The sequence below is a fragment of the Cervus canadensis genome, chromosome 25 (genome assembly GCF_019320065.1).
Source record: "Cervus canadensis isolate Bull #8, Minnesota chromosome 25, ASM1932006v1, whole genome shotgun sequence".
Lineage (NCBI taxonomy): Eukaryota > Metazoa > Chordata > Mammalia > Artiodactyla > Cervidae > Cervus > Cervus canadensis.
In genome coordinates this window covers 110,105-133,235 of record NC_057410.1, presented here as the reverse complement: position 1 = coordinate 133,235, position 23,131 = coordinate 110,105, and the positions used below count along the sequence as shown (strand labels likewise).

At 39.5% G+C, this 23,131-nt stretch overlaps 1 protein-coding gene and 1 pseudogene across 1 annotated transcript; one reads left to right on the top strand and one right to left on the bottom strand.

The window, feature by feature from the left end:
- The first annotated feature begins 2,280 nt into the window (after positions 1-2,280).
- Positions 2,281-3,261, top strand: LOC122427789 (annotated as a pseudogene).
- A 10,139-nt stretch (positions 3,262-13,400) lies between these two features.
- Positions 13,401-14,362, bottom strand: LOC122427490 (olfactory receptor 6C68-like). The gene is given in 2 exon segments (XM_043447017.1): positions 13,401-14,072; positions 14,075-14,362. Coding segments are annotated over 2 exon segments (960 nt in total).
- Between the last annotated feature and the right edge of the window lie 8,769 nt (positions 14,363-23,131).

Sequence of the window (23,131 nt, the reverse complement as noted above, 5' to 3'; positions counted from 1 at the left end):
TGTATAGTTCTTCTGTGTATTCTTTCCACCTCTTTTTAATCTCTTTTACTTCTGATACATCCTTACCGTTTCGGTCTTTTATTGTGCTCATCTTTGCATGAAACATTCCCTTGATATCTCCAGTTTTCTTGAAGAGTTTTCTAGTCTTTCCCATTCTATGTTCATCCTCTATTTCTTTGTGTTTTTCACTTAAGAAGGCATTCTTATCTCTCCTTGCTATTCTCTGAAATCCTGCATTTAGTTGGGTATATCTTTTCCTTTCTCCTTTGCCTTTCATTTCTCTTCTTTCCTCAGCTTTGTAAATCCTCCTCAGATAACCACTTTTTTTCCTGCAGTTTTTTCCCTTTGGGATGGTTTGGATCACTGCCTCCTGAACAATGTTACAAATCGTCATCCATAGTCTTACAGGCACTCTTCTACCAGATCTAATCCCTTGAATCTATTCACCACCCACACTGTATAATCATAAAGGATTTGATTTAGATCATACCTGAATTGCTTAGTGGTTTTCCTGACCTTATTCCATTTAAGCCTGAGTTTTTCAGTAAGGAGCTCATGATCTGAGCCACAGTCAGGTCCAGGTCTTGTTTTTGATGACTTTATAGAGCTTCTCCATCTTTGGCTGCAAAGAATATAATTAATCAGTGTTGACCGTTAAAGTGATGTACATGTGTAGAGTCATCTCTTAGGCTGTTGGAATAAGGTGTTTGCTATTAACTGTGCATTCTCTTGGCAAAACTCTATTAGCCTTTGCCCTGCTTCGTTTTGTACTCCAAGGCAAATTTGTATGTTATTGCAGGTACCTCTTGGATTGCATTCCAATCCCATATGATTAAAAGGACCTCCTTTTTTGGTTTTAGTTCTAGAAGGTCTTGCAAGTCTTCATAGAACTGTTCAACTTCAGCTTCTTTGGCATTAGTGGTTGGGGCATAGACTTGGATTACTGTTATACTGAATGGTTTGCCTTGGAAACGAACTGATATCATTCTGTCATTTTTGAAATTGCACCCTACTACTGGCTTCCCTGGTGGGTCAGAGGGTAAAGCATCTGCCTGCAATGCAGGAGACCCAGGTTCAATCCCTGGATTGGGAAGATCCCTGGAGAATGAAATGGCAACCCACTCCAGTACTCTTGCCTGAAAAATCCCATGGACGGAGAAGCCTGGTGAGCGATAGCCCATAGGGTTGCAGAGTCCGACACGACTGAGCAACTTCACTTCACTGCATTTCAGACTCTTTTGTTGACTATGAGGGCTACTCCATTTCTTCTAAGGGATTCTTATCCACAGTAGTAGATATAATGGTCATCTAAACTAAATCCTACCGTTCCCATCTATTTTAGTTTACTGATTCCTAAGATGTTAATGTTCACATTTGCCATCTCCTGCTTGACCTTGTGCAACTTACCTTGATTCATGGACCTAACACTCCAGGTTCATATGCAATACTGTTCTTTGCAGTGCTGGACTTTACTTTCACTGCCAGACATATCCACAACTAAGCATTGTTTACAGTTTGGTCCCACTGCTTCATTTTTTTCTGGAGCTATTCACAATTGCTCGCCACTCAAATTTTTAGATAAACACATTTACAATTAGATTGTAAAGACAGGCCCTCTCCTGCTTCATTTCTAAGATTTGAACATTTTTTCCCAATTATTTATATTTGCACAATCTCCTGACTCTCTCCCATCTATCTTTCCCCTGATCTGTGGATTTGGAACAAGATGTATTAGATACATCTTATATACTGTCCTCTTTTATAGTGTGTTTCTGACAGTTTTCAAACTCCTCTCAGTCATTTGGCAAAAGCCTCTGCCCCACGTCGTGATGTGTTTTGGGTTTCCAGCACTACCTGTCTGTGTGTGCACACATGTCAGTCACTTAGTCGTGTCCAACTCTGCGACCCCACGGACTGTAGCCCACCAGGCTCCTCTGTCCAAGGGATTCTCCAGGCAAGAGTATTGGAGTGGGTTGCCATTTCCTTCTCCAGGGGATCTTCCCTACCCAGGAATCGAACCTGAGTCTCCTGCATCACAGGTAGATTCTTTACCGACTGAGCTACAAGGGAAGCAACTTATTAATATGATGCACATTAAAGGAGCTGAGAATTCCAGAGTTATGATCGGTCATTGTCAAGTCAAAGAAGAAAATGACTATTCATTGCATTGATTAGATTTATTTTTTACCCAATGGCCATGGCCTTGTAATTTCATACAAGTTTTCTCAGTTCAGTTTCACTTGGCTTTGTGAGGAGCTTGAAAAGAAGTACAAGTCAGCAATGAGAAACAATACATCATTACCTACATTCATACTCCTGGACTGACAGATGACCCTCCAATGCAGGTTCTGATTTTTATATTTCTGCTTGTCTCCTACTTATTGAGTGTAACTGGGAATCTGACCATCATTATACTCACTTTAGTAGACTCTCACCTTAAAACTGCCACGTACTTTTTCCTGAAACACTTCTCCTTTTTAGAAACCTTATTCACCACGCTGTGCATTCCCAGATTCTTATACAGCTTATCAACTGGGGACAAGACTATTTCCTACAATGCTGTGCTGCCCAACTATTTTTTGTTATTCTTTTTGGAGAACAGATTTTTTTTCTCCTGGCCATCATGTCCTATGACCATTATGTGGCCATCTGCAAACCTTTACTTTATGCAACCATCATGAACAGCAGAGTCTGTGGAAGACTTGTTATTTGCTGTTGGATAGCAGGTTGGCTGGTCATATTTCCATCACTCTGCCTGGGCTTAAACATGGAGTTCTGTGACTATAGTCATTGACCATTTTCTCTGTGATGCTTCTCCTATGCTGAAGATCTCTTGTTCAGACACAAGGTTCATAGAACAGTTGGTTGTTGCCCTTGCTGTGTTGACTAACTTCGGGACATTTCTGTGTGTAGTTCTGTCGTATATATACATCATTAAGACCATCATAAAATTTCCTTCTGCCCAGCAAAAGATGAAGGCCTTTTCTACCTGTTTTTCTCACATGATTGTGGTTTCTATCATCTATGGTAATTGTATCTTCATCTATGTCAAACCTTCAGCAAAAGATGAAGTGACAATTAATAAGAGTGTTGGTGCTTACTAATTCAGTTGCCCCCATTTTAAACCCATAAATTTAAAGCCCGAGGAACAAGCAAGTGAAAGAAGCTTTTACAGACTTAATCAAAAGAATTTCATGGTTTCAAGGAAGTAAAGGAATGCTGAAACTCAGCATAAAATATAAATTTAAAAAGAGCATTTGACCTTGAAGTCACAGGCTTCATCACTTAACTAATGTGCCCTGGTGTACTGTTGTTTATACTAACATTCTTATACCACTGTTATTATTTAATCTTGGATCCAAAGCCACCTTTTCAATGCCTGTTGAAATAGACAAGTTGTTTCATTTCAACTCTTGTTGAAAATAAACTTTCTACAAGATGACAACTCATATCAAAAGAATATGAAAGTGAATTTCTAGGAAAAGGGCCTTACCTAAACTCTAATCTCACTGTGACCAATAAAATAACTAGTAAATCTTATGTGGAAAAAAATTGAATTCTTGAACTGATAGTAAAATAATGGAGTGACAGCATCTATTGTCTTGTTTTGCATGTAAATGTCAAAAAAAGTATATATATATACACACACACACACACACACACACATATGATTAGAATTGTTCTTTTCAAGCAGGAATAATAGAAGATAATAATGGTTTAGTTTGAGCAAAAGGAAAGGATTATTTTGCTAGAGAGGAAAATAAGAGTTTAGACACCTGAAGATACACATGTACCTTGTAAAAGAAAGTTTAAAGCCCAAATATTTAGATTCACGGGATTCTCATTCAAGCAAAGAATCCTGTACATTAATTCATCACTGAGGTGACAGTGATTTTATAAAAATATGCTGAGAAAATAAAACCATCGTTGGGATGATAAATCAAGACTAGTACTGAAACACATAGTACAATGGAAGTCCTAAATATCACTAATTTGAGTCAACATGAGCCAGCAAATCGCAGCAAATTAATGTCCTTAAATATCAAGAAAATTAAACAAGCAAAATACAAGGAAGCCTTGTGATACAGACAAGGCATTCAATATAAAGGCAGAGATTATCTTTAACATTGATAAAACAAGGTATGGCCTTTACTAGTATTTCTCAAGGAGTGATGTCCTACATCTGGTTATTTTATTCCTTTCACATTTCTCACCATAAATTGCAATGGTCCAGACTGGAATGTTTTTGACTTTCATTTCTAGGGTGGCATTCAAGGCATCACCTCTTACAAAGATTTCCTTCCCTGTATCCCTCCCTAGGGCTCTGTGTGGAACCCTGTGTATGGGCAGCTGTCACTTTCTGCAGTTTGTTATTATGCAATAACAAATTATCCTCAAATCAGTGGTTTCAAACTTGAGTTTCTGAGTCAGTGGAGTGTTTCTGTCTTTGAGCAGATACCAGCTGATCTTGGCTGGGTTTGTTTATAGGACTGTCACTAAGGATAGCTATGTCTTATTGTCAGGTCAGGCCTCACTCACAGCTTTAGAGATTGAGTGACTCCTCTCTAAGAGAAATGAACCCTCTTCCAGATGGTGTTTTATCTTCCAGCTAACAGTTGTTCACATGGTAAGACCATGAGGCTCCAGGGGAGAGAATGGAAGCAGGCAAGGCCTCTGAAGACCTATACACAATATCCCCAACTCCAATAATTTGGCCACCTGATGAGAAAAACTGACTCATTTGAAAAGACTGTGATGCTGGGAAAGGTTGAAGGCAGGAGGAGAAGGGGATGACAGAGGATGAGATGGTTGGATGGCATCACTGACTCAATGGACATGAGCTTGAGTAGGCTCCGGGAGTTGGTGATGGACAGGGAAGCCTGGCTTGCTGCAGTTCATGGGGTCGCAAAGAGTTGGACATGACTGAGTGGCTGAATTGAACTGAACACAGTTCTACTAGGCAAGCAAGTCACAGGACCAACCAACATTCAAGGGAGAAAAACAGAATCACTTGTGCATGAAAGAAGCTGGGACACACATTGCAGAGGGTGTGGATACAGAGAGAGCAAGCCATCTTTGCTATCTAATTTCCACAGAAACTATGCTTCCCCTAAATGTCATGAATTTGCCATCTATTTTGTCTCAAGTATTACTATTATGTGTTTAGTGTGCATATGAATCCCTGTGAAGACAAAGATGATCAATATTGCTTTTTCAAGAAATGTTAGTTGAATCAATTCCATATACAACATGAAAGACTAATCTTTGAGAGAGGGAACATCTTTAAAAATTCTAACTTTGACTAAAAATCATATAGAGAAAATAAGATGAGTGCAATTTTTGTGAAATGGAAAGAAAATTTATTCATAACAAAGTGCTCCACATATCTTTTAATTTAAAAAATTTTTTTTTCACATTTTTTCACTTATAGCAGTGCTAATCATACAATGAGAGTAATAAACTTTTCTAATTTATAATTAAATAAATTAGTAAATTTGCTAATTCTCAAAACAAGTCTCCTGGGTAAATTTTTGAGGAATGGCAAAATTGAAGTTTAATGATACCCATTTCCTTCTTCTGTGTAGACAGTTGAAAGTCATGTCTCTTGGTCCTTTTTGTATTATAATCATCTTTAGATATTCCCATTTCCTTATTTTTAAAAAATTTTCTCTTGTATCTCCATTTCTCATTCTCATTCTTCCACTGGCAACCTTCTTTATTGTTTTTAAAGTTTATTTTTTATTTGCATTTGTTTTTATGCAAAACATGTTTGAATAGATCTAGCATAGCCATCTATTGCTAGTAATTGCTGGAAAATATTATTTGCACCCAGGAGCATTCATCTCCAAGGTATATGTCCATTCCAGTATATGGCACAGCCTCTACCATATAATAGTGTAACTTCAAGGAAACTCTTTAAAAGTTTATGTGTATTACTTTTTAAAAATATCAGTTAAGACACTAATGCATAAAATAGTCTTCAGTAATAATGATAAATCATTTTTAACAATGACAACATAACTATAAAAATATAGTAGGATGCTTTAATTGGAAAGTGTAAAATGTATTATTTGGGCTTCCCAGGTAGCACAGTGGTAAAGTATCTGCCTGCCAATGCAGGAGATGTAAGAAATGCAGGTTCAATCTGGATCTGGTAGATCTGGGAGATCTCCTGGAGTAGGAAATGGCAGCCTGCTCCAATATTCTTTCCTGGAAAATTCCACGGACAGAGGAGCCTGGCAGGCTATAGGCCATGGGGTCACAGAGTCGGACATGACTCAGAGCACACATGCACACACTCACAAATGTATTATTTAGCAATAAGTAATTGCAGTGGGAAAATATACATTCCGAACTTTTGGAGCTATGAAATTTTAAAACACGAAAGAATGCTTCATAATAGAAAGAAAGCAATTCAAATTGAGAGGGGAGAGAGTGAAAGCAGTTGTGTATCACCACTCTCTTGACTTCAAAGCTCAGCCTCTGTACACTGATGCCATGTTAAATCTTAGAGACAGAGTTTTGGATGAAGTAGAAAGAAAGAGCTCATTGGTTTTTCAAATAAAGGGAACTAATGTCCTCAAAAGTGTGCGTCCCCACCTGAAGAGGGTAGTAAGGAGTTTTATAGTAAAGGTTCAAAGAACAAGGCATGGTCAACTTCTTCTGATTGGACGGTTTTGTGGTAATGGGGAGTTAGCATTGTCTGCCTTCTGGGTCCAAGGGGTCATGTGAGGTCAATGTGCTTGTAAGCAGCACACAGTTAAATTCTTCCATACGGTGGGGTTTTCAGTATCTGAACAACAGGTTAAAGGACATGGTTCAAGATTATTATCTATAGTCCTTCAGGAAGAACTAAAGGTCTTTGACTTTGTTTAATGGGTAAAGTATCATTATTTTGTCTTGCTTGGCTGTTATACTTTCATTCTGCATTTATTCATTGCTGCCGCTGCTGCTGCTGCTAAGTCTCTTCAGTGGTGTCCGACTCTGTGCGACCCCAGAGACAGCAGCCCACCAGGCTCCCCCGTCCCTGGGATTCTCCAGGCAAGAACACTGGAGTGGGTTCCCATTTCCTTCTCAAATACATGAAAGGGAAAAGTGAAAGTGAAGTCGCTCAGCTGTGTGGGACTCTTAGCGACCCCATGGACTGCAGCATACCAGGCTCCTCCGTCCAAGGGATTTTCCAGGCAAGAGTACTGGAGTGGGGTGCCAGTGCCTTCTCCACATTTATTCACTGCTCTGATTCAATTTGTTCTTTGACTTATTTTTTTCTACAGACAAAAGTTAGAGCACATGGTTGGTGTTTTTTAGGAGGTCTCATAAGATCTTGCTCAGTGACACTCTTTAAGTTTTGTGTCAAACTGAAATGAATTAAAAATTGATTGAAGAAATAGGTACATGCATTTCAAGGTTATGTTTTCCCCAAGCACCGCCTATAAATTCTATACTTAGAGAGGGAATAAGTTAAAATATCAGCTGTGGCTGACTGATTCTAATGATTGCAGAACTTTGTGGTATCTGTTTGTGCTAACTTGCCATATAGTCTTTTAACTGGTTCTTAAGTTTTTGTTATTGTTTGTTTATTTCATTTTCCGCTCCACTTGGACCAAAGCACAGATTAAATAAAGCCATTTCTTTACACTTTATTCTCTATTTCACTTCTCTCTGTTTTAATATTTATTATTTTCCTATACTCGATGGACATGAGTTTGAGTAAACTCTGGGAGTTGGTGATGGACAGGGAGGCCTGGCATGCTGTGATTCATGGGGTCGCAAAGAGTTGGACATGACTGAGCGGCTGAACTGAATTGAACTGATACTTCTATATTATCTTACTTTTCCATGTTTTAGCTTTAGTTTTTCCTTTGCCTAGTTCCTCAAATTGTAAGATTATGCTCTTGATTTAAGATCTCTCTTCTTTATTGATGGGTATTTACATACCTAAATTTCCTTTCTTGTCACTTGGGCCAGTTTGGAAAGTTATGCTTTGGTTTACAGTCATCTCTAAGTATTTTCTAATTTCCTTTGTGATTTCTTCTGTGGCTTATTGGTTGTTTATTTTGTGTTGTTTAAAATATTCACATATTTTATTGTTAATATCTAGGTTCATCTAGTTGTAGTCAGAGTAAATACGTTATATGATGTCAATGTATTAAATTTGTTGAGACTTGTTATATGACCTTCGATGGAAGTGAGTAGAGAGGCCACTATCTTGGGGGCTAGAGACGCTGCTGCCACTGGGGGTGAAGAGACAACTTTTGCTGGACTGTATTCTGCAGTTAACATTCAGCAGTTTCTGCCCTGAAGCTACAGGAGATGAGGATTTTCTTCAGAGCAAAATGGAACCTTTAAATAATAAATTCAGTATCTGAGCTGGGAATTTGAATACCCTAACTCATCCTTTCCTTTACTACTTTTTTTAGTGGCTTTAAGAATAACTACCCAAAGTCATTATATCCCTTAGTTTTCAAAACATGTTCAAAAATATTAAACAGAGTCACTTAGCTTCTTCTTCTTTTAATGTTTAGTGATTTATTAAGAGTTGTGCTTGTTGTTCAGTCACCCAGTCGTGTCTGACTCTTTGCGACCCCATGGACTGCAGCACGCCAGGCCTCCCTGTCCCTCACCATCTCCCGGAGTCTGCCCAAGTTCATGTTCATTGCATTGGTGATGCTGTCCAGGCATCTCATCCTCTGACACCCTCTTCTCCTTCTGTCCTTGATATTTCCCAGCATCAGGGACTTTTCCAATGAGTTGTCTGTGCACATCAGATGACCGAAATACTGGAGCTTCAGCCTCAGCATCAGTCCTTTCAGTGAGTATTCAGGGTTGTTCTCCCTTAGGATTGACAGGTTTGATCTCCTTGCTGTCCACGGGACTCTTAGGAGTCTTCTCCAACACCACATTTTGAAGGCATCAATTCTTTGGCATTCTGCTTTGTTTATAGTCCAGTTCTTAGAACTGTATATGACCACTGGGAAGGCCATAGTATTGACTATTTGGACCTTTGTCGGCAGAGTAATGTCTCTGGTTTTTTTGAACACACTGTTGCTTCTTGATCCACAAACAGGTTTCTCAGGAGGCAAGTAATGTGGTCTGGTTTTTTAAAATTCTCTTTAAGAATTTTTCAGAATTTTTCATGATCCACATAGTCCAAGTCTTTATTGAAGTCAATGAAGCAGAAGTAGATGTTATTCTGGAATTTCCTTGCATTTTCTGTGATCCATTGGGCCATTTGATTTCTGGTTTCTCTGCCTTTTCTAAATCCAGCTTGTACATCTGGAAGTTCTCAGTTCACTTACTGCTGAAGCCTAGTTTGAAGGATTTTGAGCATAACCTTACTGGCATGTGAAATGCGTGGAATTGTATGGAAGTTTGAATGTTCTTTAGCATTGCCCTTGTTTGGGATTGGAATGAAAACTGACTTTTACCAGCTGTTAGCCACTGATGAATTTTCCAAATTTGCTGGCATATTGAGTGCAGCACTTTAACAGCATAATCTTTTAGGATTTGAAATAGCTTAGCTGGAATTCAATCACTTCCACTAGCTTTGTTCATAGTAATGCTTCCTAGTGCCCACTTGACTTCACACTCCAGGATGTCTGACTGTGGATGAGTGACACCATCAGGGTTATCCAGATCATTAAGACCCTTTTTGCATAGTTCTGTGTATTCTTGCCCCCTCTTAATCTCTTCTGCGCCTCTTATGTTCTTACCATTTCTGTCCTTAATTGTGCCCATCCTTGCAGGAAGCATTCCCCTGATATCTCCAATTTTCTTGAAGAGATCTCTAGTCTTTTCCATTCTACTGTTTTAATCCATTTCTTTGCATTGTTCATCTAAGAAGAACTTTTTAATCTCTCCTTTTTTTTTTTTTTTTGGACCTCTGCATTCATTGAGTATATCTTTTCCTTTCTCCCTTGCATTTTGATCCTCTTCTTTCCTCAGTTCAGTTCAGTTGCTCGGTCATGTCCGATTCTTTGTGACCCCATGGACTGCACCACACCAGGCTTCCCTGTCCATCACCAACTCCTGGAGTTTGCTCAACTCATGTCCATCGAGTCAGTGATGTCATCCAACTATCTCATCCTCTGTCCTCCCCTTCTCCTCCTGCCTTCAATGTTTCCCAGCATCAGTGTCTTTTCCAATGAGTCAGTTCTTTGCATCAGGTGGCCAAAGCATTGGAGCTTCAGCACCAGTCTTTCCAGTGAGTATTCAGGACAGATTTCCTTTAGGATTGACTAATTTGATCTCCTTGCAGCCCTCAGCTCATTGTAAAGCCTCCTCAGACAACCACTTTGCCTTCCTGCATTTTTTCTTGGGGATGATTTTGTTCACTGCTTCCTGTACAATGTTACAGACCTCAATTCATAGTTCTTCAGGCACTCTAGTTATCAGATCTAATCCCTTGAATCTGTTCATCACCTCCACTGTATAATCATAAGGGATTTGATTTAGTTCATACCTGCGTGGTCTAGTGGTTTTCCCTACTTTCTTCCATTCAAGCCTGAATTTTGCAATAAGGAACTCATGATCTGAGTCACAGTCAGCTCCAGGTCTTGTTTTTGCTGACTGTGTAGAGTTTCTCTATCTTTGGCTGCAAATAATATAATCAATTTGATTTCCGTGTTGATTATCTGATGATGTCCATGTGTAGAGTCATCTCATCATGGTAAAGGGGTTTGCATAACTCAATGAAGCTATGAGCCATGCTGTTCAGGGCCACCCAAGATGGATGGATCACGGTGAAGAGTTCTGACAAATGTGGTCCACTGGAGGAGATAATGACTCCAGTATCATTGCTGGGAGAACCCCATGAATAGTATATAAAGTTATTATCCTCCAATTAAAAAAAAACACTGAGGCACATTGCAGTAGTTCTTTCTCAGTGCTGTGTAACATCTCAGTGTACAATTATGCCCAAATTGATTGGCACTGCGGCTAATGTACACTGAAGATGCCAGCTCTTGGTTAATTCCAATAATCTGATAAGAATATCTTGTATATAATTCTTGTATACAATTGTGTACATTTGTGGTGGTAATATACCTAAGATTCAACTGTTAGTCATGCAGGATATTTTACAAAGTGTGAGTACCAATTACACTCCTGTGAGGAGTGTGTAAAGATTCCCATTTCTCCACATCTCCCTGGGGGCTTCCCTGGTGGATCAGATGGTAAAGAACCTGCCTGCAATGCTGAAGACCTGGGTTCAATTCCTGGGTGGGAAGATCTGTTGGAGGAGGGCATGGCAACCCACTCCAATAATCTTGTCTGGAGAATCCCCATGGAGAATTCACATCTCATTAAGAATCTGTATGGGTGCCTCTCTGTGTGTCTGTAGTCATATCTCATTTTCATATGCTTAATTGCCATTTAGTTTTTTTTTTTTTTTTTGCTTCATGCTCTGCATGACAGACTTTATTTTCTTGGGTTCCAAAATCACTGCAGATGGTGACTGCAGCCATGAAATTAAAAGACTCTCGCTCCTTGGAAGAAAAGCTATGATGAAACTGGATAGCATATTAAAAAGCAGAGATGTTACTTTGGTAACAAAAGTCCAGATAGTCAAAGTCATGGTTTTTTCAGTAGTCATGTATGGATGTGAAGTTTGGACCATAAAGAAAGCTGAGTGCTAAAGAACTGTTGCTTTTAACTGTGGTGCTAGAGAAGACTCTTTAGAGTCCCTTGGACTGCAAGGAGATAAAACCAGTCAATCCTAAAGGAAATCCACTCTGTATATTCACTGGAAGGAATGATGCTGAAGCTCCAATACTTTGGCCACCTGATGCAAAGAACTGACTCATTAAAAAAGACCCTGTTGCAGGGAAGGATTGAAGGCAGGAGGAGAAGGGGAGGACAGAGGATGAGATGGTTGGATTGCATCACTGACTCAATGGATATGAATTTGAGCAAGCTCCAGGAAGGACAGGGAAACCTGGCGTGCTGCAGTCCATGGGATCACAGAGTCGGCCGCAACTGAGTGACTGAACAACACAGTGGCGTTAAAGATCTTAGTTCCCTGACCAAGAATGGACCTGTGCTTCCTACAGTGGAGTGTACAGTCTTAACCACTGGACAAGCAGGAAAATCACAAGATATTTCTTTATGTGAGTACCTGCTGAAGATATTTTCTTTGCTTTTAAAATCAATGTTATTAGAATATAATTTATACACAATAAATTGCAACCATTCTAAATATAAAGTTTGAGAAATTTTGAAAAATACATCTATTTAAATAATCACCACACCACAAGTTGCTAAGACCTATGATAACTGTGTTTAACTTTATGTGAAGCTGCCAAAATATTTTTCCGAGTAGTTGTATCATTTCATGTATGCCCAACAGTACTGCATGATAGTTCCAGTTGCTCTCTGTCCTTGTTGTGACTTATATTGTCAGCCTACATTCTAATTGTGACCATTCTAGTGAGTGTTTGACATGTTTCAACTTGAGTATTCTACTGTTAATGATATTGAGCTTCTTTCCATGTGCTAATTTGCTATTCATGCAATTCCTTTGGAAGTGTTTGCTAAGTTTTCTTGAAAATTTTTATTTCTTTGCGCTTTGATAGTAAATTGTTAAGGATGTTTGCATGTGTGATCATGAGGGGTGTTGGTCCACAATTTTATTCTTATAATTTCTTTGCCTAGTATTTGTATCAGGTTTATATTGACTTCATTAAAGACTAAAAATGTATAATTTCTTCATGTGTTCTGAAACAATATTCATAAAGTGCATTATTTATCCCTTTGATAGTATTCATCAACATCATTTTGAGGTAATATAATTTTGGCCTTTTCTGTGGGAAAAGATTTTTAGATATTAATTCAATTTCTAAAACTGAAAAGTACCCATATTTTCTGTTTAGTTTTGGGTCAGGTTCTCAATTTTTATCTTTCAACTAACTATTCTATTTCATCTAAGTTGTTGACTATATTGGTTTAACATTCCTCATCATCTTCCCTTATTAATATGTTGATATCTGGAGAATCAACAGATGGGTCATAGCTAGACATATTGTGGTGATGATTTTACTATGTATAAAAATATCAAATCATCCTGTTGTACACTTGAAAGTAATAAATATTGTATATCAATTATAATTCAATAAAAATGGCTTCCTATACCAATAGTATGAAATATCTGGGAAAATCATTTAAAGAAGTAAAAGGAATGACTTGATCTTGGCAGGTTCTCTTTAAAGAATTAAAAGTGATATATTTTGTTCCTCATAAAGCAATGTTCAGTAATTAGTTGTTTAGTATATGAATGGAAGGAAAATTAAAGACTAAATCGTTCTGAAGTCAGTCTGCTTGGTTAGAAGGTAAGAAGTTGCAACATAGTTTCTTGGTTTTATGTAAATGTGTATCCTTTCAGTTGGTTTATCAACATGTTTATTTTACTTTCTTAAGAGAAATGCAGTTTTTTTCAGTGAGTCATTAAAGGCTTGTTTAACTTGCTTATTCCTCAAAGTATATATAAAAGGATTCAGCATTGGTGATATGGAAGAAATAAGCAGTGACACACCTTTGTTAATATTTCCCTCTTCTTTTGCAGATGGTTTGACATAGATGAAAATGCAGCTGCCATAAGAGATGGAAAGTACAATCATGTGGGAAGAACAGGTAGAAAAAGCTTTTTTTCTTTGTTGAAGAGAAGGAAATTTTAGAATTGTCCTTATGATGTATATATAGGAGAAAACTACACATATGAGAGTGATGATGAGGACCAGTACAGAACAGACTATTACCATCTGCTCAATTAACCATGTGTCTGAGCATGAGATCTTCAGGAGAGGTGATGCATCACAGGCAAAATGATCAATGACGTTAGAATCACAGAATTCCAGATGAAAACCTAAGCTGAGTGGCGGGAGGATAGTCATAAGTGCCACCATCCAGCAGCAGATGACCATTGTTTTGCACAGTTTGTTGCTCATGATCGTCATATAATGCAAGGGTTTGCAGATGGCCACATAGCGATCATACGACATGGTTGCCAAGAGAAAAAATTCAATTACCCCAAAAAGATATGTAAAAAATAATTGAGTCAAAAAAAAAAAAATAATTGAGTCACACATGCATTATAGGTAATGGTTCTGTCCCCAGTTGATATATTGTATAGGAATCTTGGAATACAGGAGGTTGTAAATGAGATTTCTAAGAAAGAGAAATTTTGGAGGAAAAAATACATGGGTGTTTTAAGGTGAGGATCTACCAATGTTAGGGTAATGATGGTCAGATTTCCGGTTATACTCAAAATGTAGGTGAGAAATAGAAATATAAAAAGGAAAACTTGCAACTGAGGATCTTCTGTCAGTCCTAGAAGAATGAATACTGTTACTGTGGTGTGGTTTCTCATTATTGACTCCTGGATTTTGCCAACCTACCTGTAAATGTCAGAGAGATTTGAGCTGGAGAATTCAATGACATCAGCCAATAATGAACATTCTCTTGCTTATTCGGCTCATCCAGCATCCATGGTTTTTACTTGCTGATTTGAATGATACATTTCCTATTTTAAAGTGAGCTGAGCCACCCAGTCTATTTATACATAATAACCAAAGGAAATTATTTTATAAATGTTAATTTTTGAATTATAGTCTAACTTTATATTTTTAGAAGTTTTTTTTTTTTTTAGATTTCATATATAGTTGACATCATAGGGTGTTTTTCTTTCTCTGTTTAACTTATTTCACAAAGCTGTGAACAATGTCCTTCCCTCTTTTTTCTCAGCAAGTAAATCCTGTCTTCTGCTACTTTTGACCTGGTCGACTGGGTGAAGTGTGCACAGCTGACAGACCCCATCACAGAGAGGAATATTGATTGAGGCTCAGGGTAGATAAAATTTGATGGAAGACTGGTACCCTCTTGGGCAGTGCATTGTCTTCTGTTGGTGACCATGACTCACAATGAGAACCTCTGTCTTTTTTAAGTCCTTTTTCACCACCAGTAGTTCCCTTCATACTTGATTCAGTTTTGCTTGGTCTTAAAACAATTTCATCTTTAAAAATCAATCTTTTGCTTTTATCTGCATTCAGTCTAACATAAGCATTAAATGTTTATTAATGATCACATATTCAAATTGATTAAATTCTGCCTTAAGAATTTAACTTTCACAAAATATTTTAATTTTGCAAAAGATCAAAAAGGGATAAAATCTCTGCTACTGATGTGTGCAGGTGTGCAGTGGATTTTATTTTTTGTGTGTCTGTGTTTTGGGGGGGATTTTATTTCTGAATATTCAGCAAAAATCCTATTAATGGTTTCTAAGATCCATCATTCTAGAAAAATGACTGTGGGTTATTCCTGTCAAATGCCAACATTAGTATTCATTGCAGTGGTTGGCTATTTAAGTATTACAGGGAAGAGACGGATAAATTGGAAGACTGGGATTGACATAAACACACCATTATATATAAAATAAATAATGAGCTTGTGCTTAGTTGTGTCCGACTCTTTGCGACTCCATAGACTGTAGCCTGCCAGGGTCCTCCGTCTATGGGGATTATCCAGGCAAGAATACTGGAGTGGGTTGCCATGCCCTCCTCCAGGGGATCTTCCCAACCCAGGGATCAAATCCAGATCTCCCACACTGCAGGCAGATTCTTTACCAACTGAGCCACTAGGGAAGCCCAAGAATACTGGAGTTGGTAGACTATCTCTTCTCCAGGTGATCTTCCTGACCCAGTAATTGAACTGGGGTCTTTCTCATTGCAGGCGGATTCTTTACCAGCTGAGCTACCAGGGAAGCCCAGATAAGTAGTAAGAATTTATTGTAGAGCACAGGGAAATCTGCTAAATACTCTGCAATGGCCTATATGAGAAAAGAATCTTAAGAAGTGTGGATACAGGTCTATGTATAACTGATTCACTTTGCTGGACAGCAGAAACTAGCACAACAATGTAAATCAACTATACTCCAATAAAAATTTTTTTATAATGAATTAAAAATTCTAACACTTTGCTTAGAGGAATCTATCATAACATTCCTCATCTACCTCCCACTTTCTGCCAGAATATACATGTACATACTGTGTATATAACTGAAGAAACAAACATTTTCATACTTACCCTTTAAGCAGTAAATTATCTCATGGCACCTGTTGATAGTTTATTTGAAGATACACATATTGAACAGGAATATGCTAGAGGAGACGTGTGACTGCTAAGTTTTCTCAGGGAACCACACTCAGCTAGAGAATCCCTGAAAATGCTCAGAGCCCTCCTATACCATACAGAGCTTCCTCTGTGAGAGGTCCTGTGCCATTTTACTCTGAGAATATATGTTCTTCTCTTGCTAGCTAAAAGGAAGGAATGTCTTGTCTAAAAGGCTAGGTGTACCATGGGTGACTAAATAATTAGGGATAATTGATCTGCTGAACTTATTGATCAGGAAAACATATTTGGCACCAAATATTATGGCTAGCTAATTTATGTATCCCACTTATAACAATAGTCAATAGAATCAACAAACAAAAGAGTCCTTAGAGACCCAGGTTTAAAAGTCACTAAGGGATAAAAAGTTTTGGCATCCAACCTCACACAGGAAGCAGTGAGGACAGTGCCTTTGAGAACAAAAAAATGCAACAATTGCATTAGACACACCATGATGGTGCAGGATAGTAGAAGTCAAGTGATATAATATTTGATGTTTTCCTTCCAGTAATAGTAAGGCAATGCAATTGGTGTAAGAAGCCTTTTGCCACTTTCTTAAGTATCTCATGAATATTATGAAAAATATGAAAGGTAGAAAGGAAAAAAGAATGACATAAAGATTATCATCACAGATTATTTTATAAAAGTAATGTCAGAGATTTTCCAACTCAAGCATAAGCACATAAGTAAATTTGTAAAAACTATTGTGATCTATCATTTACATGCAATCTATCTTTAATTATCCTCATATAGATATTTTATAGTAATTTTTCATGACAGTATTTATGTAATTTTAATGTTTTTCATAATAAGTGTCATGAGTTTGGAAACTTCTATTGTTTATATTTCTTCTTTTTATAATAAAAATATTGCTCTAAGTTTTTATTTATCTTTATACATGTGATGGCTTATGTACACAAGACCAAAGGAGGCATTCTAAGTTTTAGGTAGAAAAATTTTTATATTTGCATAGTTTTTGATATATATTTCACATTAGATGTATTAAAAATATATTTGGTCTCAATCTTGGAGAAGAAATCATTAGAATGAATGTGATTGGGTAGATGATTTTCATAGTTTTTTAAAAAAGTCTTAGCACCTTTGTACCAGAAAGAGTTCTCTGCAACTACACAAAAATAGATGATTGATAGAGTTCAGTTCATAGTTTTGCTTTCCTTAGTCTGATGGGATAGCTATAGAGGACCCTGGGAAGAATTGCTTCCAGTAATGATTATAGGAATCAGAGAATCAAAAACCAATACCGATATCAGTCAGTCAGTCAGTCAGTTCAGTCACTCAGTCGTGTCCAACTCTGTGACCCCATGAATCGCAGCATGCCAGGCCTCCCCGTCCATCACCAACTCCCGGAGTTTACTCAAACTCATGTCCATTGAGTCGGTGATGCCATTCAGCCATCTCATCTTCTGTCGTCCCCTTCTCCTCCTGCCGCCTATCCTTCCCAGCATTAGGGTCTTTTCCAATGAGTCAACTCTTTGCATGAGGTGGCCAAAGTATTGGAGTTTCAACTTCAGCATCAGTCCTTCCAATGAACACTCAGGACAGATCTCCTTTAGGATGGACTGGTTGGAGCTCCTTGCAGTCAAAGAGTCTTCTCCAACACCACAGTTCAAAAGCATCAATTTTTCAGTGCTCAGCTTTCTTCACCATCCAACTCTCAAATCCATACATGATTACTGGAAAAATCATAGCCTTGACTAAACGGACTTTTGTTGGCAAAGTAATGTCTCTGCTTTTAAATATGTTATCTAGATTGGTCATAAATTTCCTTCCAAGAAGTAAGCATCTTTTAATTTCATGGCTGCAATCACCATCTGCAGTGATTTTGGAGCCCCCCAAAATAAAGTCTGACACTGTTTCCACTGTTTCCCCATCTATTTCCCGTGAAGTGATGGGACCAGATACCATGATCTTAGTTTTCTGAATGTTGGGCTTTAAGCCAACTTTTTCACTCTCCTCCTTCACTTTCATCAAGAGATTTTTTAGTTCCTCTTCACTTTCTGCCATAAGGGTGGTGTTGTCTGCATATCTGAGGTTATTGGTATTTCTCCCAGCAATCTTGGTTCCAGCTTGTGCTTGTTCCAGCCCAGCATTAAGCAGCAGACTATTGAGAGGGTGTGTGACTTTAAGAAAATAGCTAGCAATGTTCACTTACCTCTTTGAATGCTTTCTTATTTGTATACTCCAGCTACTATCACTTTTTTTTTTTACATTTTGTAAAACACACTGTTAATTTATTGTCAATATTTATTGAGAACCTACTCTATATTCTGTGCCCTGTGTCTCTTCAGGTTGAGGTGATGTTGGCTGAAAATGAAAAGCTACTTTTATGGAAATGCAGGGCATACTGCATTGTGATGACTCAGATAAATGGCACCGGAGCGACATTGTCCAGCTTTGGGGACAACACCTTACATTTATGGCACATGGAAGAATTTAGTAAATGATGGGCAGATCATGCAGGTGTCTTAACTAGGAATAGTAGACATTGGGTGTAAACTCCTGTGACTTGACTTTGAATTACACATATACAATCATCAGAGTTGTAAATAAATCCATTTTTCTCAGGAAAGGTTGAAGTGAAATTCAATATTTATAGGAGTTTGTGTGCTAAACAAAATTTTCTATTAAGTGGCAAAGCAATTTAGTTCCCAATATGTGATAAAACATTGAAGTGGTTCTAACTTTAGATGTTGAGGGGAGTATGTAATTTCCTCAGTTCTGTCTCATCATAACAAAAAATTTGAAGCAATGGACCAGCCTTACAGCCCTTGGACAGACCATGTCACAGCTCTTGGACAGATCAGTGTTACAGCTCCGTGTTACAGCTCAGTTTAATTTAGAAAGTAAAGGAAAATACATCCTCAAGGCATTAGGGCATGCCGACCCAAAAGACATGAAGAAGAGAGAGAGAGAGAGTGCGTGTGTGCAAGACAGTGCATAGAGAGAGAGCGCGCACGAGATAGAAAGCAAGAGAGCGGGAGAGAGCGGAAGAGAGTGGGAGAGAGGCCCCTGGCCCTTTGGCTCCTCTTTTTATATGTTTTTTCCTCCTCCCCTGGGCCTGCCCTATGTAAATTGGGCTGGCCAGGAGTGCTGTTTGTTCTACCTGAGGTCCTCACTCCACTCCTTGGATCTTCCTTTGTTCTATTTGCGTGGGCTTTTCCCTTCCTTGTCTTTTAGCCACCGCCATTCTGGACTCTTTTTTCCTATTCTAACTATCTAACATTCCCTCCTCAAGAGATGAGAGGCCCAATTCTTTGGGATTAGGGGTGCCGAGGTCTTTCTGGCTACTTCCTGCTGAACTGGGATGGCGAGGGGCATTGGGCCCCCCCCTCTTGCTAGTCTCAGGCCTCAGAGTCCTTATAGCAGTGTCCATTTAAGGATGAGTGATATTTTCCATGGTCATCTGTAGTTTTATATATCCTTGTTGAACTGGCACTGCCTGTTGTAGCTTGTTGACCTGGGCAGAAACAAAACACGTTAGACAATTGATAGTACATGGAGCAATCATTACCAGCATCAATATGGTGATGACCGGGACTAGTAGGGGCATTAGCCAACTCCAAATTTCCCATCACCAGGAGGATCCCCCAAAGAGACTGTAGCCACCCCAGGAATTCTCCAGCTCATTCTTTGAGATCCTGTAGGGTCTGAATGTTTTTCTTGAGGACTGTGAGAGTTTCTTTAACTTAGCTGGAGGTATTTACCCAGAAACACGTCTCATTCAAGATGGCTCAAATTCCTCCTTGTTCAGGGATCAGAAGATTTATCTCCTGTCTGTTTTGGAGTGCAACCCCTGCCAAGCTATGTTGGCTCTTTAGAGCTGTCCTGAGAAATCTTATTCCCAGAAACTTGATTTTGGGGGTGTTCATTAAAATGGCACTCATTTGTAGTTCTGAATAGGTATCTGAGATCTCCCAGGGGCTCACAGGTGTATTGAGTGTCCTCTTCTGTTTTCTTCCACAGCTTGACTTGTGAGTAGTGAATCCAGGAGTCATGTCCTGGTACCTTGTTCTGTGGGGGTAGGAAGTATTACAGAGTAGGGGCCCTTCCATGTGGGCTGGAGTTGAGCCTTTGGGGACCCATCTTTCCAGACTTTAATTAGGACTTGTGTCCCTGGAGCATATAGTGGTGACTCTTTAGAATCTTTTGGGTCCTGTTTGACACCCCACAAGCGTATATTCTGTTGGAATTGCCCAATGGCCATGGTATAAGACCAGAGGGTCTGAGCCTCTGGATCTAGGAAGAGGTCACTGACATAAGCAAAAGGTCTCCCATATAGCATCTATAAGGACTAAGACCAACCTGTTCTTTAGGGGCTATACAGGTGTGGAGGACAGCTATTGGTAAAACCTCCTTCCATCCCAGGGAGGTCTCCTGGGTTATCTTTTTTATTGCTTATCTTAAGAATTGGTTGGCTCTTTCTACTTTTCTTGAAGACTGAGGCCTCTGGCACAATGGAGATAATAAGTAATGCCTAATGCTTTAGAGACCCCCTTGGGTGACCTTAGAAGTAAATGATGTCCCATTGTCACTATGTAATGACCTGGGCAGATCAAGTCTCAGAATGATTTCACAGAGCAGTGTTTTTTTTTTTTTTTTTTTTACCACCTCCTCAGCTTTCTCAGTCCAGGTGGGAAAGTCTTTAATCCATCCTGTGAATATATCTATCATGACTAATAGATATTTATACCCTTGAGAAACTGGCATCTGGGTGAAGTCCATCTGCCAGTCCTCTCCTGGGTAGGTCCCACATTGTTAGATAGGCTGGGCCAGCTGGAGTCTTTGAGCTCCTTGGGGGTTGTTTAATTGTCAAGTGGGACAAGAGGAGACCACTTGCCTTATAGTCATTTGGAGGCCTGCTCCTCTGAAGGACCTTTCTAGTAATCTTTGGAAGGCCTTTTCCCCTAAATGAGTGGTGGCTTATAAGGAGTTAACCAACTTCCATTGGAGGTTCTCAGGTAGAAAAAGGAGTCCCTCCTTTTGGAACCACCCCGTATGATCTTCTTGAAAGCCCTCACTCTCAGCTTTGAGTCTCACTTTCAGTATATGAAGGAGTTTCTGGCAAATTAGTCTGTGGAACTAAGGTGGCAATCCCTATTAGGTCATGGTGCTGTAATGCTGCTCTCTTAGCTGCCTGATCAGCTGCTTGGCTCCCTGGTGCCACTTCCATGCTCCCTTTCTGGTGTCCTTTATAGTGGGAGACTGAAACCTCAGCGGGCAGATGGACTGACTCCAAGAGTCTAAGGATTTGATTACCATATTTGACTGGGGACCCTTGGGTTGTCAAGTGGCCTCTTTCTTTCCAAATAGCAGCATGTGCATGTAGCACCAGAAAGGCATAGTTGAAGTCAGTGTAAATGGCTACTCTTTTTTCTTTTCTCAGCTCTAAAGCTCAAGTCAGGGCTATGAGCTAAGCTAATAAGACTGAAGTACCTGGTGGCAAAGGTTTAGCCTCTATGGTCTCAGAATTGGAGACTACTGCATATTTGTCTCTTCTTTTTCCATCCAAGACAAAACTGCTTTCATCAGTGTACCATATTTCCTCAGGATTGGTCAGAGGATCTTCCTACAATCCCTCTCAGGGTTTCATTCAGTGGCCCAAGGTTTTTAGGCAAGACTGAAAGGGGAGAGAGCCCTTGGGGGTAGGCAGGAGGGTGGCTGGGTTAAGAACCTCACAAGGGGATATAATGAGGCCTGGATTTTCCATCAGCACTACTTGATATCTGAGGATTCTTTGATCAGACATCCATTAATGGCCTCTCCCATTTAGGAATTGTTTCACTTGGTGACTAGTAAAAATAGTTAGTTTGCCCCTAAAAGACAGTTTTAAAGCATCTTCCATCAGGACTGCTATAGCTGCAAGATTTTGAAGGCAGGGAGAGATTTCTTCCCAATAAGGGAAGACAGTCAGGGACCACTAGAAACTGGTGGGAAAATATTTGTTCATCCCAGCAACAAGTGCCAGGTGAATCTTTTTGTAATTGTTTTTCCTGTAGCACCCCAAATGGTGCAGGTTTGGGAGGAGAAGGCTCCGGAGTAGGAGGTCAGGACAGAGTAGGTAGCCCCTGTGTCTACCAAGAAATTCTCAGACCTACCTGCCACATCCAGTTGCACCCTTTGCTCCAGCTCCATGATGGTTATCTGTGACAGGCGGGCTGGCTGTAGCGGGCTGCTTCAGTCCTGTTGAACCATCATGAGGGAAAGCTTGGCGTTTGACCTTGAGGCTCTTGGGTCCCAAGGGCAGAGTGCCGCCCAGTGTCCCAGTTGTGGCATTTGTAGCAAGCCATTTTAGAAGACTTGTCACTGGCCCAATGCCCCGCCTGCCTACAGATTAGGCATTTGCCTCGTGCTTTGTCCTTCAACAATACAGGGTTTGCCACAGGGCTTCCCCAGAGGGCTGCCAGCATCTGGTCATGCCTTATCTCTTTCCTTTTCTCCCTCTCCTGGGCCTTGGCCTCCCTCTCCTGTTCTCTGTTACAAAAGGTATTGGTGGCTGTCTGGATCATCTCATCTAAAGAGTCAGCAGGGTCCTGCTGCTGGAGCTGTTGTAACTTTATCTTGATGTTTAATGCACATTGGGACAGGACTTTGTCCTTTAAAATCACCTGTCCCTTGTAAGAGTCTAAGTCCAGATTGGTAAACTTTTGGAAGGCCTTTTTTAGCATTTCCAGAAAAGCAATGGGGTTCTCATTGGACTCCTGAATTATTGCTGAGACTGGGCACAATCCCACATGTAATAGGCTTCCTTCTGTTTCCATGGGTGGACTTCCTTAGGGGTGAGTCTTTCTGAAGCTTATCCTACCCAGTACTGTTGCAACCTGAGAGCCAGGTGTCCCTGGGTCAGGTTGCAGATCCTCAGGCAAGCTGAAGCATGACAATCTCCTGGGAACCCCCTCCTCACAGAATGGCTGATCCCTGAGCAGGTTGAGGCATGACAACCTCTCAGGGACTA